This window comes from Odocoileus virginianus, chromosome 1 (assembly GCF_023699985.2).
Source record: "Odocoileus virginianus isolate 20LAN1187 ecotype Illinois chromosome 1, Ovbor_1.2, whole genome shotgun sequence".
Taxonomy (NCBI): domain Eukaryota; kingdom Metazoa; phylum Chordata; class Mammalia; order Artiodactyla; family Cervidae; genus Odocoileus; species Odocoileus virginianus.
This window is the reverse complement of record NC_069674.1, coordinates 70,829,008-70,849,783: the sequence shown is the minus strand read 5'-3', so window position 1 is coordinate 70,849,783 and position 20,776 is coordinate 70,829,008. Positions and strand designations below refer to the sequence as shown.

At 38.5% G+C, this 20,776-nt stretch overlaps 1 protein-coding gene across 1 annotated transcript in view; it reads left to right on the top strand.

The window, feature by feature from the left end:
- The window catches only part of ARMC10 (armadillo repeat containing 10), an 83,616-nt gene that overhangs the window by 22,336 nt on the left and 40,504 nt on the right, over positions 1 to 20,776 (top strand). The window contains exons 2-4 of the mRNA XM_020904233.2: positions 8,359 to 8,507; positions 10,979 to 11,113; positions 14,144 to 14,320. Of these exons, the coding sequence (XP_020759892.2) occupies positions 8,359 to 8,507; positions 10,979 to 11,113; positions 14,144 to 14,320 (461 nt within the window). The remainder of the gene's footprint in view (positions 1 to 8,358; positions 8,508 to 10,978; positions 11,114 to 14,143; positions 14,321 to 20,776) is intronic.

The window sequence follows — 20,776 nt, the reverse complement described above, 5'->3', positions numbered from 1 at the left end:
AACTCTGGAGAAGAATGGATGAGTACAGTGAGAAGTTTAGCAAATTAGAAGATGTAAAGAAGACCCACACAGAGCTGAAGAAGAAGATAACTGATTTAAAAAAATATACTACAAAAAAATCAACAGTAGAAGAAGACGAGTGAGCTGGAAGACAGTATAGTGGCAGTTATTAAAGCTGAACAGGGGGGAAAAAAAGTTTGAGAGACCTCTGGGACAACATTAAGCACACTAATATTCACATTATGGCAGCAGTCCCCAAACTTTTTGGCACCAGGGACCAGTTTCATAGAAGACGATTTTTCCATGAATAGTGGGCAGTTGGTGGTTTTGGGATAATTCAGGCGCATTACATTTATTGTGCACTTTATTTCTGTTATTACATCAGCTTCACCTCAGATCATCAGGCATTAGATCCCGAAGGTTGGGCACTCCTCAATCATGGTGTCCTAGAAGGAGAAAAAGAGAAAGGGGCAAAGAATATATTTGAAGACATAGTAATTGAAATCTCTCCTAACCTGGCAAAGGAAACAGACGTCCAAGTCCAGGAAGCAGAGAGACTTCTAAACAGGATCACCCAAAGGAGATCAGTCCTGGGTGTTCATTGGAAGGACTGATGCTGAAGCTGAAACTCCATTACTTTAGCCACCTGATGTGACGAACTGACTCATTTGAAAAGACCCTGATGCTGGGAAAGATTGATGGCGGGAGGAGAATGGGACGACAGAGGATGAGATGGTTGGATGGCATCACCGACTCAATGGACATGAGTTTGGGTGGACTCCGGGAGTTGGTGATGGACAGGGAGGCCTGGTCTGCTGCAGTCTCTGGGGTAGCAAAGAGTTGGATACAACTGAGCAACTGAACTGAATTGAAAGAGGATCACACCAAGACACATTGTAATTAAAATAGCAGAAAGTAAGATAAAGAGATTATTAAAAGCTCCAAGGGAAAAGCAACAAGTTCCATGCAAGCGAATTCCAGTATGTCTATCAGCTAACTTTTCAGCACAAACTGCAGACCAGAAGGAGGTGGGACAATATATAAAGTCATGAAAAGGAAAAACCTACTTGGCAAGGCTGTTGCTCAGATTTGATGGAAAGAATGAAAATTTTAGAAACTAGCAAAAGCTGAGTTCAGCACCAACAAATCAGCTTTATAAGATGTTTTTTAATTAATTTTTTTTATGTTGGCATATAGTTGATTTACAATTTGTTAGTTTCAGGTGTAAGGCAAAGTGATTCAGTTATACCTATATCCCTTCTTTTCCAGATTCTTTTCCTGCCTAGGTTATTACAAAATGTTGAGTTCCCTGTGCTACACAGTAGACCGTTGTTGAGCATCTGTTTTATGTATAGTAGTGCGTATATGTGAATTCCAGTCTCCCAATTTATCCCTCCTCCCCACCTTTCCGCTTTGGTAACCCTAAGTTTGTTTTCGTTTTTGTTTTTTAATTTTCCTGGCTCTGCCAAGAACACAGTCTAGGGTCTGTGTTCTTGTGGTCAGCAGTTTTCATCTGCTTTCTGTAAAAACAACAGGAATGTGTGTCAGGCCTTTATCTGTATCTTTCAGGGAACTGGGAGTTTGGTGATTCTGTTAGGTGGCAGGATTATAGTCTAAATTGTTGCCATTTCCTTAGCCCAACAGCTGTTCTTTGTTTCCTCTTCTTCCCGTTTCCCGGTCATTAACTGTTGAGTAAGCATTTTACTTCAAAAGACAAGGACACGGGCTTGTACACGGTTTCAGAATGATCATCTGTAGGTCCGTCCAAAGAAATGTTAGTGCAAATGGCGTTATTTCATTCTTTCTTATAGCTAAGTAATATTCCATTGTATATATGTACCACATCTTTTTCTCTTCCTTTGTGGATGGGCATTTTGGTTACTCCCGTGTCTTGGCTATTGTAAATAGTGCTGCAGTGAGCAATGGGGTACATATACCTTTTTGAATTACTTTCTCCAGATATATACCCAGGAGTGGGCTTGCTAGATCATCTAGCACTACTTTTGGTTTTCTAAGGAACCTCCATTCTGTTCTCCACAGTGGTTGTACCAATTTACGTTCCCACCAGCAGTGTATAGGACGAGGCCCTTTTCTCCAAACCCTCTGCAGCGTTGTGCTTTGTAGATTTTTTGATGATGGCCATTCTGACAAGTGTGAGGTGATACTCCCACGTAGTTTTGACTTGTATTTCTCTAATAATTAGTGATGTTGACTATCTTTTCATGTGCTTTTCGGCCATCTGTAAGTCTTTGGAGAAATGTCTATTTAGATCCTCCACCCATTTTTTTGGTTAGGTTTTTTCTTTTTTTTAATACTGAGCTGCATGAGCTGTTTGTATATTTTGGAGACTAACCCCTGGTCAGTTGCTTTGTTTTCAAGTATTTTCTCCTATTCTGTGGGTTGTCTTCTTCATTTCTTGATGGTTTTATTTTTGTTTTTACTTTCATTACTCCAGGAGGTGATTGAAAAACAATATTGCTGCAATAGGTATCAGAGAGAATTCTGCCTAGATTTTCCTCTTAGGGGTTTTATAGTATCTGGACTTATATTTAGATTTTGAGTTTATTTTGGTGCATGGTGTTAGGAGGGAGTGTTCTAATTTCATCCTTTCACATGTTGCTGTCCAGTTTGCCCAGCACCCCATGTTAAAGAGACTGTTTTCTCTATTGTATGTTGTTGCCCCCTTTTTGTAGTTGACCATTGGTGCACGGGGCTTCTCTGGAGGCTCAGACAGTAAAGAATCCACCTGCAATGTGGGAGACCTGGGTTCGATCTCTGGGCCGGGAAGATCCCCTGGAGGAGGGCATGGCACCCCACTCCAGTATTCTTGCCTGGAGAATCCCCGTGGACTGAGGAGTCTGCTGGGCTACAGTCCATGGAGTTGCAAAGACTCAGACACGACTGAGCAGCTAAGCAAAGCACAGCACATCGGTGAATGGGTTTATCTCTGGAGTTTTATCCTGTTCCATTGATCTATATTTCTGCTTTTGTGCCAGTAACATTGTTTTGATGACTCTAGCATTGTAGTATAGTCTGAAGTCAAGAAACTTGATGCTTCCAGCTCCATTTTTCTTTCTCAGGATTGGTTTGACTATTTGGGGTCTCTGTGTTTCCGTACAAATTGTAAAAAAAAAATTTGTTCTAATTCTGTGAAAAATGCCATTGATAGTTTGATAGGTATTGAATTTAATTGGTAGATTGCTTTGCTTAGTATAGTCATTTTAATTATACTGATTTGTCCAACCCAAGAACATGGTTTATCTTTCCATCTGTTTGTGTCTTCTTCTGTATCTTTCATCAGTCTTATACTTTTCAAAGTGCAGGTCTTTTATCTCCTTAGGTAGGTTTGTTTCTTGGTATTTTTATTCTTTGTGATGTGAAGGCAAATGGGATTTTTTCCTTAATTTGTTGTTCTGATCTTTCTTTGCTAGTGTATAGAAATATGGCAGATTTCTATTTTTTAATTTTGCATCCTGCAACTTAACCAAATTCATTGATGAGCTTTAGTAGTTTTCTGGTAACGTCTTTAGGAATTTCAAAGTATAGTGTCATGTCATCGGCAAACAGTGAATTTTACTTCTTTTCCTCTTTGGATTCCTTTTATTTCTTTTTCTTCTCTGATTGCCCATGGCTATGCCTTTAAAAATTATGCTGAATCATAGTGGTGAGAGTGGATATCTTTGTCTGGTTCCTGACCTTAAAGAAAATGCTTTTGGTTTTCACCATTGAGAATGATGTTTACTGTGAATTTGTCATATGTGGCCTTTATTATGTTGGGCTTCCTAGGTGGTGCAGTGGTAAAGAATCCACCTGCCAATGCAGGAGACAGAAGAGACACAGGTTCAATCCCTAGGTCGGGAAGATCCCCTGGAGTAGGAAATGGCAACCCACTCTGGTATTCTTGCCTGGAAAATTCCATGGACAGAGGAGCTGGGTAGGCTGTAGTCCATGGGGTTGCAAAGAGTCAGATGTAAGTGAGCCCATCCTAAATATAAATGGGTGGGGGAGTTTCCCTCTCTGCCCCCTTTCTAGAGAGTTTTTTTCTTTTTTTAATAATCACAGGTATTGAATTTTGTCAAAAGCTTTTTCTTCATCTATTGAGATGGTCATAATGTTTTTTATTAGTCAGTTTGTTGAAGTGGTATATCACATTGATTGATTTGTGTATGTTGAGGAATCCTTGCATCCCTGGGATAAATCCCACTTGGTAGAATTTGCTTATGAAGCCATCTGGTTCTGGACTTTTGTTTCTTGGGAGCTTTTTAATCACAGTTGCAATTTTGGTACTTGTGATTGGTCTGTTCATATTTTCTGTTTCTTCCTGGTTCAGTCTCAGGACATGGTACCTTTCCAAGAGGTTGTCCATTTTATTGGCATATAGTTACTAGTAGTAGTCTCTTATGATCCTTTGTTTTTCTGTGATGTCAGTTGTAACTTCTTTTTCATTTATAATTTTATTGATTTGAGCCCATCTCCCACTTAATTGGGCAGCAGGCACAGGAAAAGATATTCAACATTGCTAATTATTAGAGAGATGCCAATTAAAACCACAATGATATATCATCTCACACTTGTCAGAATGGCTGTCTTCAAAAAGGTCACAAATAACAGATGCTGGTGAGGATGTGAGAAAAGGGAATCATTATACACCGTTAGTGAGAGTGTAAATTGGTGCCGCCACTGTCAAAAACAGTGTGGAATTTTCTCGTAAAACTAAAAGTGAGACTACCATATGATCCAGCAATTCCACTCTTGGATGTGTATTAAGAGACATAAAAATGCTTTAAGGTTGGCACTGTTATTCAGTCACTAAGTCACATCTGACTCTCTGCAACCACGTGGACTGCAGTATTCTGGGTTCCCTGTTGTTCACCATCTCACAGAGTTTGCTCAGATTCATGTCCATTGAGTCGATGTTGCTGTTTAACCATCTCATCCTCTGCCACCCTCTTCTTTTGCTTTCAATCTTTCCCAGCATCAGGGTCTTTTCTAATGAGTCGACTCTTTGCATCAGATGGCCAAAGTATTGGAGCTTCAGCATCAATCCTTCCAATGAATATTCAGGGTTGATTTCCTTTAGGATTAACTGGTTTGATCTTCTTGCAGGCCAAGAGACTCTCAAGAGTCTTCTGCAGCACCACAGTTTAAAAGCATCATTTCTTTGGCACCCAGCCTTCTTTATGGTCCAACACTCATATCTGTACACGACTATTGGAAAAACCATAACTGACTAGACAGACCTTTGTAGGCAAAGTGATGTCTTTGTTTTTTAATATGCTATCTAAGTTTGTTATAACTTTCCTTCCAAGAAGCAAGCATCTTTTAATTTCATGGCTGCAGTCACCATCTGCAGTGATTTTGGAGCCCAAGAAAATAAAATCTGTCACTGCTTCTACTTTTTCCTTTTCTGTTTGCCATGAAGTGATGGGACTGGATGCCATGATCTGTTTTTTGAATGTTGTTTTAAGCCAGCTTTTTCACTCTCCTCTTTCACCCTCATCAAGAGACTCTTTAGTTCCTCTTTGCTTTCTGCCATTAGTGTGATATCATCTGTGTATCTGAGATTGTTGATATTTATCTGGACAATCTTAATTCCAGTTTGTGATTCATCCAGCCTGGCATTTCACACGATGTACTCTGCATAGAAGTTAAATAAACAGAGTGACAGTATACAGCCTTTCTGTACTCATTTCTCAATTTGGAACCAGCCCATTGTTCCATATAAGGTTCTAACTGTTGCTTCTTGACCTGAATACAGGTTTCTCAGGAGACAGTTAGGTGGTCTGGTATTCCTATCCCTTTAAGAATTTTTCACAGTTGTGATCCTACACAGCCAAAGGCTTTATCGTAGTCAATGAAGCAAAAGTTAGATTTTTTTTTTTTGGAATTCTCATGTTTTCTCTATGATCCAGTGAATATTGGCAATTTGATCTCTCGTCCTTCTGCCTTTTCTAAACCCATCTTTAGAAATGGGTACATCTGGAAGTTCTCAGTTCATGTACTGCTGAAGCCTGGCTTGAAGGATTTTGAGCATAAGCTTACTAGTATGTGAAATAAACATAGTTGTCTGGTAGTTTGAACATTCTTTGACACTGCCCTTCTTTGGAATTGGAATGAAAACTAACATTTTCCAGTCCTATGGCCACTGCTGAGTTTTCCAAATTCACTGGCATATTGAGTGCAGCATTTTAACAGCAGCATCTTTTAGGATTTGAAATAGCTCCACTGGAATTTCATCACCTCTACTAGCTTGGTTTGCAGTAATGCTTCCTATTTCCACTTCACTTCACACTACAGGATGTCTTGCTCTAGGTTAGTGACCACACCATCATGGTTACCCAGGTCATTAAGAGCTTTTTTGTACAGTTCTTCTGTGTATTCTTGACACCTCTTCTTAATCTCTTCTGCTTCTGTTAGGTCCTTACTGTTCCTGTTCTTTATCATGCCCATCCTTGTATGAAATGTTCCTTTGATAACTCCAATTTTTTTTGATGAGCTCTCTAGTCTATCCCATTCTATTGTCTTCCTGTTCTTTGCCCTGTTAACTCCCTTGGAATAGCTGAAGAAACTGAGGCTTCCAGAGGTTATGTCTATCAGCTGGTAAACAGCTTAGCTGGAATTTGAACTAGATTTAACTAGTTCAAATAGTTAATAGTTAACTAGGCTTACTTTTAACTACCACATTACATCTCCTTCTTTCAAGAGAAAATTCTATGCTTTAACCCTTTTCTCTATAAAATTTTATTTGGCTATTCATTAATAATTTATATATCTATAAAACTTCTTAATTGTTTGTGGGAAAATGTGTGAGGAAGTTATAGACTTTGAAATGGTTTGGAGGTATGAATGAGTTAAATGTATCCTTTTTATGCCATGTGTGTATATATAAAATTACACAACTTTAGGGCTGCATAGGGACTTCTGGAATGACTGTGGTGTTTGACGAGCCTTATTTTACATATGAGAAAACTGACCTGAAAGAGGTTAGGTGGTTGCCTGCAGCTTTGTCCTTTCATTTCTCTGGTCTCTGCTACTGACTACTGTGTGATGTTAGGCAAATCCTTAAATGATCCTGATCTCAGTTTTCTTGTGGGTAAAAACACTTTTGGATGAACCCCCAAAAGTCTTTCTATATGACAGTCTGTGTTTTTATCATTCTTTCACTTACCTTTTCAAATATTGTTTGGGTGAAATACTTGTATAAGCTGTAAATGAGGTGGGTAGTGGGTTCAGGAGTAAAAAGCTTGATCCAGAGGTTCTGATTATAAGACATGGGAGTAAGAATCTGCTCCCTCTTTAGCTTTTAGATTTTCCTAATAGTTGATTTCTTATTTGGCTTCTTCAGGACATCAGATCACCTATTGGTTCTCATAATCTAAGCTTGTCCATTTACCTCATATTTGTCTGTGATTCCTCTAAGCAATATATTCTATCTTAATATAATACTATGTGTTTATTGTAAAAAGAAAAGAAAAGAAAAAGAAAAAACAAGAAAGTACTCATGAGCACGGGGTAGAAAATAAGTCATATGTAATCCCAGGATCCAAAGATGATTAGTTTAATAATTTGAGACACATTTTATTTTTTAGGATTTGATGAATTATTGTGGGAGAGAGAAGTATAAAGCAGAGATGCCCTTGGTTTGGGAAACCAGGTAGATAGTGGTCTCATTCAGTGAGATAGAGATTTTGAAGCCTAGTAGACTTGTATGGGAAGGCGATGTATTCAGGATAGAGTACAGTTAGTTTGAGGTGTCTTTAAAGTACCTAAATTGAAGTGCCAGTTAGTAAATTGATTTCTATAAATTAAGCTCCAGAAATAGAGTTTAAAAAAAAAAAATAGTTTTAACTTCGGGATTAGGATTGAGGAGTCATCAGCATATAGATGAGCACAGCTATGATATCATATAACAGCACCTATTGTAAATTGCAACACCCCGCCCCCAGCCACAACTCCATGGAGGGCAGTGTATTGTGGACTGTTGTGCTGTCTGACCTGTATTCATAGCTTAATTTGGAAAGAATCATGTTCTATGTTTATAACACAATGACTACATTATACAAATGGTTTCTGTTTTTCTGTGGAGATTTCTGTAAAGGACTTTTTAAAAGGTCCAAGCTTTAAACTTCAGAACTTCCTAAGACCATCGCCTAATTTCTTAATACCTATAAGGCTCAGTATTCCATCTGTAAATTGAGAATCATAATAGTATCTTCTAAGGGATCACTTGACGATGAAATGAGTTAAGGTATGTAAAGTGCTCAAAACTGTGCCTGGCATCAGAATATGATTCAGGATTGTCCCTTTAAGTCTTATATTGATTTTAAATGAACTTTAAATAACTTTATTCTTATGTAGAAGACTTAACCAGTGGATCATATGATGACAGCCTAAATGCTGAACAAGTTCAGAAGCTCCTTTACCTGCTTGAATCAACTGAGGATCCTGTCATTATCGAACGAGCTTTGGTCACTCTGGGTAACAATGCAGCCTTTTCAGCCAACCAAGTGAGTACCCTAGTCTCCGTAAACATGCTCCTCCCATTCTCACACACCGGCAGTAGTTGTGACTCTGATAAGTTACTTAACCTCCCAGAGCCTCAGTTTTTTCATCTACATATACTGTGGTTATGGATATCTACAAAATAATGTTTGTTTACTTCTAAAAAGCATAGCCTAATAGTAATACGATTAGTAATCAGATTGTATGTATCTATGAAGTTGGTCACCAGCATCACGTTTGTAATAAGTGTATCTAATCAACACTTAGTATTATTGCATGGCCTTTCTAATTATTCAAAACTCAGCAGTGCTGCAGTAGAGCAACAGAAGCATCTGACATTTAAGTGCGTGCTTGACATTGTGCAAAGGGCTGACAAGGATGGTTCTGAAGCAGGTGCTCCCTGGACCGCACTCTGACAGCCATGGACCAGTGTAAATGTAAATGGCTTCTGCTTCCCCCCAGCTTCCCATGGAGAAAGAGTAAAACAGTGTTTGTCATTATTTTCAGCTAATGCCCTTTGTTAACCTTGTCATGAATGCAGAATTTTGAATTTATACTTCATTTCAGTCCATCTTTATCCATGTCAAGGTTAGCTCTAGAGATTTATAGGGAGATATAAGGAATATGTGTGTATTATGTACATTTCCGTTATAAGTGACAGACCCCAACTTAGGTTATTTTAAAATGAAAGGGAAAAATACTGAGCTCAGTTAACTTGGATGTCCAAGGATAGCTTTGGTTTCAGACAGAAGTGTGAATAGAGATCAAAGTTACAGAAAGCATTATCAGACCTCTCTCTCTCTTTCACTGTCATTTGACTGCTTGCCCCTACTTCTTTTTGTGTAACGATTTTTGTCTCTCTGGCCACAAAGAGGTTTTCTTCACAGAGATGGAAAGAAAGCCACTGGCCTCTCAAGCTTTCATCTTTGACCCTCATGATCTAAAAGGTGGAGTTACTCTACTAGTATCAAGAGCCAACCCTTTGGCCCAATTGTTGGGCTGACCTGGGCCATGATTAGCAGGTCCTGGCTCACCCACAGACAGAAACAGCAGGGAGGGTGTGAACACAGTTGACCAGCAGTCTCACCAGGAACTGTATGGGGTGGAGGAGGTACTGTGTCTGTCCCAGGAGAAAGAGGGCTGCCAGGCAGACAAAAATAACAGATGGTGACTAGCTTATTAGCATGCCTGTATGGAGGGTATTTCTGATGCCATAGTTTTATATTCCTTTGAAACAAACTGTAGTCAGAGTGGGTGAGAAGCCACTGGTGAACAAGCAGTTTCTTGGGTAATAGGAGTTGGTGGCCCTTGTCATCAGTAATGGTGCCGTCATTTGCTTTTATGGTACAGTTTTTTGTTTTTTGTTTTTTTTTTTAAGACCGTCTCCTAGTAACCACAAGTCCTTAGGAGGAACCTGAAATTGCAGAGGGAAAGCTCCTTTATCTCTTTTCTTGATAGAACAGCATGTTTTGACCTGACAGGAGTCATTTTCAGCTTATTTGTGTTGTAGTTGGTTGTGAGAAATCCCCAGATTATTTTTTCTTTGAAAATTTGGACATCGTTTCCAAACTGTGTGGAACTTCAATTCTTCAGGATGTTAATAAGTGTTCCTCCCCTCCCACAATTGAAAAATGATCTTCTTTTTGGATAAAGTTTATAGAAGTACAATATTCAATACTCCCCTCTTGGAGATTCCAATCACATGACCATAGGATTGCATTACAGTAAAGAGACATGTTTACTCTTGTTATAACCAGAGTTTCTCAAACTTGCTTATCTATGAAACCTACTTTTTTAAATGAGACTTTTGGTTGCACCTGGTCTTCGTTGCTGCATGCGGGTTTTCTCTGCTATGAACACGGGCTTTTCATCGCAGTGGCTTCTCTTGTTGTGAAGTGCAGGCTCTAGGTGCACAGACATCAGTAGTTGTAGCGTGCGCTGTAGTTGCTCCATGGCATGTGGAATCTTCCCGGACCAGGGATTGAACCTGTGACCCCCCTCATTGGCAGGTGGACTCTTCACTGTACCACCAGAGAAGTCCCAAAAATCCTTTTTAAAAATGGAACATCTGTTTACATCTTGAGGAATTAGTGTTCCAAAGTATTCATCTCAGCAAAACACTAGTTTTGATCTAAATCTTAATGCATTTGCAAATTGCCCTATGAGAGAGATAACTTATTTCAAAGTAAAATTATTTTGTTTGTAAATTACTTTGAGATCACTGCAGTAGCTCTACAAATCTTCATTGTATATCTCTGCTATAGTTTAAATATTACATATATTAATAATTTATTTTCAGTTTCTTTAGCTGTAAAATTATGTGTAATAAACTTTAAAAAAAAAAGGAATTAGAGGTTGTATATGGGAACATTATTTCTGAAGAATCATTAATTTTTATTTGTGTTTGTAGATGCAAAGAATGTAATAAAGGAGAGGTTGCATATTTGAAGTCATGGTTCTGTTTTTTTCCTCCTAGATCGTTATTCGTGAATTGGGTGGTATTCCAGTCGTTGGAAGCAAAATCAACAATCCAAATCAGAGTATTAAAGAGAAAGCTTTAAATGCACTGAATAACCTGAGTGTGAATGTTGAAAATCAAATCAAGATAAAGGTAAGTTACCTGAAATTACAAAAGATAAGGTTTTCTAATAAATGAGAGAGGAAAAAAAGGTAAGTAATGAAATTTTAGTAGACATACTTTATAGCTTTTAGCCAAGAATTTATTATAATAAAGCCAGATTTATTATTTCTGGCTTTATTGAGATAGAATCAACATAAACATTGTATAAGTTTAAGGTATAAAACATGATTTGATACATGTATATATTGCAAAATGATTACCCCTACCACATATTCTTGGGCTTGCAGGTGGTACTAGTGATAAACAACCTTCCTGCCAATGCAGGTAGACGTAACAAACACAAGTTCAGTCCCTAGGTTGGAAAGATCCCCTGGAGGATGGCACAGCAGCCCTCTTCAGCATTCTTTCCTGGAGGAGCCCATTAACAGAGGAACCTGCTGGTCTATGGCCCATAGAGTGACAAAGAGTTGGGCATGACTGAAGCGACTTAGTATGCATGCACTATACAGCCATAGCTATCACCTCTGACACCTCATAATTACCTGTGCATGTGCACGTGTGGTGAGAACCTTTGAGACCTCCTCTCTCAGCATACAAGTATACAATATAGTATTGTGACGTATAGTTATCTTGCTATATTAGACCCCAGAACATATTGATTTTATAACTTTTAAGTTTATATACTTTGATCAGAATCTCCCCTTTTCCTTCACCTGAACATGCTACTCTCTGTTCTATGAGTTTGACTTTTTCATATTCCACATATAAGATTTTTGTCTTCTCTGACTTATTTCACTTAGCATAATGCCCTCAGTCCATCCATTTTTCACAAATAGCAGAATTTCCTTCCTTTTTTATAGTGAATACTATTCCATTGTATATACAGTTTACATTTCCTTTATCCATTTGTCCATTTATTGACATTTAGGCTATTTCTATGTTTTGGCTATTGTGACCCATGTTGCAATGAACATGAGAGTACAGATACTGCTTTGAGATAGTGATTTTGTTTCCTTTGGATCTATACCCAAAAGTGGGATGCTGGACCATATGACAGTTCTATTTTTAATTTTTTGAAGAATACCCATACTGGTTTCCATAGTGGCTGCACTAACCACCAACAGTACACAAGGGTTCCTTTTTCGCTTCTTTCAATACTTATTACTTCTTGACTTTTTGATAATAACCATTCTAATAAGTGTGAGGTGATATTTCACTGTGGTTTTGATTTGCATTTCCCTGATGATTAGTGATGTTGACCATCTTTTCATAAACCTATTGACTATTTGTATGTCTTTGGGAAAATGTCTATTCAGGTCTTCTGCTCATTTTTTTATGCAGAATAAGAGGAGGAAGGCACCTGAACCAGCCAATAAGAAATACAGTGGACTTTTGAATTTGATGTTCAGTTTAATCAAAGTGTGAAAAAGGAACCAGGCCAAAGTCAGATAATATCAGCAGAAAGATACAATAAGTTAGGAAATAACATTAATTCAACTTTTATTGAGTTCGTGCTTTGTATTGTAGAGTTTAGAAATGAACATGATTAACTCTTGTAAGAAAGCTAGAAAGAGGGATAAGGCAAGTCCAAAAAGAATTGTAATTCAGGGCAGAACATGATGAAATACTTTAAGGGAAAATGCAAGTAAAATATTGTTGAATACACAGAAAGCAGAGTTTTCATTCAGAAGTTTCTGTAAAAGGTAGAGCCTGAGGTGGCTCATAAAACTGTCCAAGGTTTCTACAGCTGGAGTTGAGGAATGAGGGAATCCCAAGAGAAAGGAACAAGGTGAGGTAGGCAAACTCCAGGAATAACTGAGATGGCCTGTTTGGTAATCTTCTTGCTAGAACTGAAGTGAAGATAAGATTCAGAGGCAATAAGGATGTAAATGCTCAGCACATTTTAGGAAATGCTTGGAAGGATAGGAGCATCCTATGAAAATATGTGATTTATAATAAGCTAAGGAAATGCCATTTTTTAAAGGATGGGTACATGATGAAATTGTGACCCAAGACAGATTGATTTGTAAATATAATTTGGATTTTGAAACCAGATTAAAAATTTAATCTGTTTTACTTACACAATTTGCTTTACTGCCATCATTTTCATTTCTGTGGTAACATGAATACATTTGGAAATTTTTTAAAGTTAGTACTGGCCTATGGGACAGTTGGTAATTCCTTAGCATTTTATATTAGGGAATTTTTCTTACCAATTAGAACTTTTGATGAAGTTTAAACTTAGGTGAATACCAATTACTTGTGAGACATAATTTTTTCAAGCTGGAAGGCTCGTGGCCAGGCATAGAAAATAGAGTTTCAGAAAATTTTCTGTCTCCCTTGGTTTAGTCTAGATCTCTCATGTGTGACATGGACATACGACTAGCATTGCATTACTTTTAGCCAGTGGTGGTTTACAGTATTATAAAGGAGTAATTCATCTACATATACGTCATAAATAACAACCTTGGACCAAATAGAGTTTGCCTCTGCTTACTCATAAAAGAAAGCGCTCTGAAGAAAAGCTCTATTTAGTGTCCCCCTCCAGTTCTTTACTTCTAACATGATGTGCCCCTAGATCCTACAGTTCAGGTACGGACTATGGTACAAAATGTCCCCCAGATCTTCCTCCTTACCTTGACATGCCCAGACACAGGAAGGTAGACAGAATTGGGAGGCCCCCAACAAGTGAGAGGCCCCCCACTGGTGCTGAGAGCCTGGTCTCCGGGTCTGGACATTGCTCTACTCTCTTATTACATTGGGCGGAGAATCCGAGCTTCTTGAAGGGGTTTACAGTCCTTGTCTATAAAATGACCATAATACCACTGTCTCATTAGTTGTCTTAGGACTGAAGTGAGTATATCTATAAAATGCTCAGTGCCTGCTATTAATTAGGGAACTTACAAAAAGTTACCCAAGTTTGAGATCTTGATAGAAATGCCATCTTTCTTAAAGAGTCAGCTTCATCCTAAACAATCACCTGATTCCACTGTGCAAGAGTTATGGTTTAATAGGAAAGTTTTGGAGATTCTAAGAAGATCCCCTTTTCCCCATCTTCAGGTATACGTCAGTCAAGTCTGTGAGGATGTCATCTCTGGCCCCCTGAACTCTGCTGTGCAACTGGCTGGACTGAGGTTGTTAACAAACATGACAGTGACCAATGACCACCAGGACATGCTTAGCAGTTATATTACAGACCTGTTCCACGTGTTGGTCACAGGAAATGGAAGCACCAAGGTATGAAGGAAATGGTGATTATTTTCAGTACAAACAGCTATTGCATCCATGTTATTAAGATTGAAATTCATTTTACAGGTCACCTGTCTTAAGTTGATGTTCCTCAAAAAGAGAGAAAGTTTAAAATTTATTATTAAAAACCATTCACGGGCCCAAGAAAGTATATTATTTTTATATCCTAACACTGAATTTCAAAATTAACTTATGAAAATGGTCTGTTGTTTCTCATATCAAAAGAATGATATTCAGTTGGTTTTATGAAAATCAGTTTCCTCTTTACAGAAGGAGCTAGTGTTGACTGCACCAGATACAGGACTATTGTGATAAAAGGAGAGTTTGAGTGACGGTGCTGGCAATCCCAACCTCCTGATTTATCCCTCCCTCTTACCATTCCCCTTTGGTTGCCATAAGTTTGTTTTCTAAGTCTGTGGGTGTGTTTCTGTTTGGAAAATAGTGTATTTTTATAAATGTTAGTTTCCATCTTTCCGTGATGTACACGGTTTGTGTTTCTCTATCTGATGTACTTCTCTTAGTATGATCATCTCCAGGTTCATCCCTATTGCTGCAATTGACATTCATTCTTTTCTTACGGCTGAGTAATAGTCCATTGTATATATCTACCACATCTTTTTTATCCGCCTGTCAATGGACATCTTGGTTGCTTGCACATCCTGACTGTTGTAAATACAGCTGCAGTGAAGGTTAGGTACATGTCTCTTTTCAATTTATGGTTTTCTCTGGGCACAGGCCCATGAGTGGGGTTGTGTAATCATTTGGTAGCTTTTTTTTTCAGTTACTTAAGGAACCTCCATACTGTTCTCCATAGTGGTTGTTACCAATTTAAGTTCCAGTAACAGCCTGAGAGGGTTCCCTTTGCTCCATGTCCTACCCAGCCTGTATTCAGTATAGACTTGTTGATAATGGTCATTCTGGCTGGTGCAAGGTAACACCTACTTGTAGTTTAGATTTGCATTTCAGTACTAATAAGTGATGTTGAGCATCTTTTCATGTGCTTTTTTCTTTAAAACTGTGTGTAAAATTTACTTCTTTGCATTGGCTTCTTGAAAGTCTACCCTTTTATGAATTCTCCTTCAATTACCACACCATTTGTTCAGGGCAGATATCATTTATAGCCCTAAAGGCCTTGGGAATATAATATGCCTATAAGCATTAGTTTTCAAGCTATAGATATGGGAAATGACCACAACATGTCAGAAGTTCTTCATGCTCAACTCCATTATACTGGGGCAGCAAAGCCTTCCTGATAAACATCTTCCACAGTTGTAAACAAGAGAGGCATGTGCCAGGAAAACAACCAAGCCCTTGTGTCTCTTTAATTCTGTCTGTTACCCTTCATCACCCAGATAAAGCCCAGCCTCTACAAGAGCTCTGTGGAGGGCACTGTCTTCCGTTAAATGGGAGGATCCTAAGTAGGAATGCTGGGGGTGGAAACCCGACCACCAGGAGTCTAGGAGAACAGATGTGTTCTAAGAGCCCTACCAGTCCAGAGGGTTCACTGTGCTTTGGGTGAAGTATGTTTGGTTTGGCTGTGGGAGGTCTGACCTGGCTCTGGACTCTGTGGTTCCACCCAGAGGGGACCAGGCACTGCAGGTCCAAGGGGAGCTCATTTGCTGGCACCTCCTTCCCAGCTCCAGCAGCCCCTTAACAGTCCACATTTGGGGACCAAGGGTGCCTGGGCTTCAGGAATGCGAACCAGCCTAGGAACCTGAAGCCAGAGAGGAATATAGTCGGCATTCTTCTTTTTTTTTTCCTTTTAATTTTTAGATACTATTGGATTATAGCTGATTTGCACTGCTGTGTTTAAGTGTTTAGTCACTTGATCCAGTTATATGTAGACATACCTGTGTGTTTGGGGTTATTTTCCCATGTAGGTTATTACTGTGTCAAGTCGAAGTCCCTGTGCTGTTGGTTAGCATGTATTGCTATTGGTTGATTACCTGTTTCATTTCTGTCAGTGGGTATGTGTTAATTCCAGCCTCCTAATGGATCCCTGCCTTCTGCCTTTCTCCTTTGGTTAGAATAAGTTTGTTTTCTAAATCTGTAATTGTGTTTCTGTTTGGAAAAATGTACTTCATTGCTCTCAGTTTTTAGATTCCACCAATCAGTCACATCTTAGTGTATTTGTCTTTCTGTCTATGACTTACTTCATATGATCATTTCCAAGTCCATTTATGCTGCTGCAGATGCCATGCCATGTCTTCCTTCTGTTCTCTGGCTGAGTAATATTCCCTTCCATAAAATATACCACATCTTCTTGACCCATCTGTCTGTGGATATTTTAATTACTTCCATATCCAAGCTACTGGTCAGAGTGTGTGTTTCTGTTCCAAGTATGGATTTCTCTGGATGTAGGGCAAGGAGTGGGATTTCTAGTTCGTATAATAGCTCTATTTTTACTTTCTGAAGGAACTGCCGTCATCTCCATAGTGGCAGTTACCACTTTAAAGTCCAGGCAACAGCTTAGCAGGATTCCATGTCTCTAATTTTTTTCCACTGATTTATGTTTTTAGATTTTTAATGATGGGTGTTCTTTTTGCAGCCAAGTGAAACCTCATTGTGCTGTGATAAATTTCACTACTATAACCAATGTTTAGCATCTTTCCTTGTGCTGCTTTTCTTAAATCACTATGAGTGAAGTTTACTTCTATGAGGTGGCTTCCTGAAACGCTGACTTTAGTGAATTCTCTCTCAGTTACATACCCTAGGACATTTGTCAAGGGCAGGTATCTTTTGAAAGTGAAGCGCCCTTAGGCAGTGGTTTTCCCATTGTAGTTTCAAGAAGCGACCACAAGGAGGCAGGATTTCCTCAGGCTCCACAGGGCTTGCTAGGATAAACATAGCCTTGGTGAAAGTGTTGCTTCTGACTTATAAATGAGAGCCCCATGTGGCAGAACAAACAGCCAAGGCCTGGTGTCCCATTACATCCTCCACCTTATTATTCACCCCATTGGAGACATCCCAAACCTGCAAAAGCTTGCTGGTGTGCTGTGTTCCAAATTAGGGTGACCCTAAGGAAGGAGGGTGGAGGTGGGAACCTCAGTAGCAGGAGACCTGCAGACCAGACACCTCCTTCACAGGTTTGGGTCTTGAGGGTCCACCATCCCACCATCCTTGAGTGTACTTGCCTAGGTTTAGCTGTGAGTGGTCCTGCCTTGTCCCTGACCTTGTCATCCTGTTCACTGGGGACTGGGTGACTACAAGTCCAAGGGTCCTGTAGTGTCATTTGCTGGCACATGCTTCAGCAGCTCCCTCAGCCCCGCGATAGTCCAAGCTTGGGAACCAAGGCAGCTCAGGCTCCAGAAATGTGAAACAGCCTGGGCACCTGAAGCTTGAGGGGAGTAGAGTAGGCATTTCATTTTCTTTTTAAATTACTTTCTAGGTCATATTGGAGTACAGTTGACATACATGTGGTGTTTGAAGTGTAGAACTGGATGCTTGAGTTTAATGTAGATATGCCTGTACTCGTTTTCAGATGCTTTTTTCATGTAAGTTATTACTGTGTTGACTCTGGCTCCCTGTGCTTTACAAGAGGCCCTTGTTGATTATCTGTTTGATTTGTATGAGTGGGTATGTGTTTATTTGAGACTCCAGTACATCCTTGCTTCAGTCTTTCTGTTTCATTTAGGATAGTTTGTTTTCTAAATCTGTGTGTTTCTGTTTATATTGAAGTATAGTTGATTTACGCTGTGATGTTTCTTTGAAGTGTACAGCTGGATGATTGAAGTTATTTTTTTAGTATATATAGTTTATTGAAGTATAGTTGATTTATAGCTATATGGTTTCAGGGGTACCACAAGGTGATTCAGTTATACATATGCATATATTATTTTTCAGATTATTTTCCAATCTAGTTTATTATAAGGTATTGACTATAGTTCTAAGTGCTATACCTTTGTAAACCTCTGTTGCTTGTTACGTATCTTTGTAACTAGAAATCTAGCATTTTATTCAATGAAATAAGTGGAATCAAAATGTCATAAATTTTTTAGTTTGGCAAAATTTCACAAGTTTTCTAAAATATATATGTTATACATACTATATATATATATATATACACACATACTATATATATATATATAATACAAAAGCTTTTCCACTACACTTGATAAAGGCTTGAGAAAGAACATCCAAAAAAAAGGGATGGAGAAATTGGAAAATATAAACTAAATGAAATAGCACTGAATATGAAATAGTAAAAGTAAAACAAACTAGATAAAAGTAAAAGATCATCATATAGTCGAGTTGATTTTAGACGTGGCTGCTCATTAGAAACATATTTGGAACTTTGGAGGAAAAAAAGAATACCTGGATGTTTATATTTTTCAAAAAATTTCAAGGTAATTCTGATATGAATCTGGATTAAAAAAGTGATGAGAGGTTTTTTATTAACTGGTAATCTTGGTGATACAGAATTGTAGTATTTTTCTGTTGACCTATCATGATACAATGGTGCCAAGTTGCTTCAGTCGTTTCCAACTGTTTGTGACCCTGTGGACCATAGCCTGCCAGGCTGCTCTGTCCATGGGGTTCTCCAGACAAGAATACTGGAGTGGGTTGCCATGCCTTCCTCCAGGGGATCTTCCTGACCCAGGGATTGAACCTGTGTCTCTTATGTCTTCTGCATTGGCAAGTGGGTTGTTCATGACTAATGCCACCTGGAAAGCCCAATACAATGGTGTTAAGTTAGTAATTGTTACATAATCACATTAGTGAAAAATGTTTTTCACAAAAGATAAAGGATAATTACAGACAAAAAATAAAAGATAATTATAATTTAAAACCATAATGGGAACATGATTAACCTAACAATATAAAATAATTACATACAATGGGGCATCAGGCACAGTGATGTGGTAAGTGGAAGTACATACATGTACATGTTTTCATCCACCCAGCCAGTTTGTGTCTTTTGGTTGGTGCATTTAATTTGTTTATATTTAAAGTAATTATCAATATGTATGAACCTGCTACTATTTTCTTGTTTTGGGCTTCTTTTCTGTAGGTCTTTTCCTTCTCTTGTGTTTCCTATCTAGAGAAGTTCTTTCAGCATTTGTTGTAAAGTTGGTTTAATGGTGCTGAATTCTCTTAACTTTTGCTTGTCTGGAAAGCTGTTGATTTCTCCATCAAATCTGAAGGAGAGTGTTGCTGTGTAGAATATTCTTGGTTGTAGTTTCTTACTTTTCATCACCGTAAATATATCTTGCCATTCCCTCCTGGCTTGTAGCATTTCTGTTGAGAAATGAGCTGATAACTTGATAGCAGTTCCCTTGTATGTTGTTGTTTTTCCCTTGTTGCTTTTAATAGTTTATCTTTGTCTTTAATTTTTGTCTGTTTGATTACCATGTGTCTCAGTGTATTCTCCTTGGTTTTATCCTGCCTGGGACTCTGTGCTTCCTGGACTTGGTTAACTATTTTCTTTTCCATGTTAAGAAAGTTTTCAACTATCATCTCTTCAAATATTTTTTCAGGTCTCTCTCTCTTCTCCTTCTGGGACCTGTATAATGTGAATGTTGTCCCAGGGGTCCCTTAGGCTATCTTCATTTCTTTTTTTATTCTGTTTTCTATATTCTGCTTCTGTGGCAGTGATTTCCACCATTCTGTACTTCAGGTCATTTAAGCTGTTCTTCTACCTTAGTTATTCTGCTGTTGATGCCTTCTAGTTTATTATCTGTCTCTTTTTGCTTGTACTTTAGTTCTTCTGGGTCTTTGATAAATATTTCTTGCAAATTCTCCACTGTTTTCCTGAGATCCTGGATCACCATCAGTATCATTATTCTGAATTATTTTTCTGGAAGGTTGCCTATCTCCACTTCATTTACTTGTTTTTCTGGGGTTTTATCTTATCCCTTCATCTGGGACATAACTCTCTGCTTTTTCATCCTGATTAGCTTTCTATAATGTGGCTTTAGTTCTAGCTATCAATGCAAAGAAATAGAGGAAAACAACAGAATAGGAAAGACTAGAGATCTCTTCAAGAAAATTAGAGATACCATGGGAACATTTCATGCAAAAATGGGCTCAATAAAGGACAGAAATGGTATGGACCTAACAGAAGCAGAAGATATTAAGAAGAGGTGGCAAGAATACACAGAAGAATTGCACAAAAAAAATCTTTACGACCCAGATAATCACAATGGTGTGATCACTCACCTAGAGACAGACATCCTGGAATGTGAAGTCAAGTGGGCCTTAGGGAGCATCACTATGAACAAAGTTAGTGGAGGTGATGGAATTCCAGTTGAGCTATTTCAAATCCTGAAAGATGATGCTGTGAAAGTGCTGCACTCAATATGCCAGCAAATTTGGAAAACTCAGCAGTGGCCACAGGACTGGAAAAGGCCCATTTTCATTCCAGTCCCTAAGAAAGGCAATGCCAAAGAATGCTCAAACTACCGCACAGTTGCACTCATCTCACATGCTAGTAAAGTAATGCTC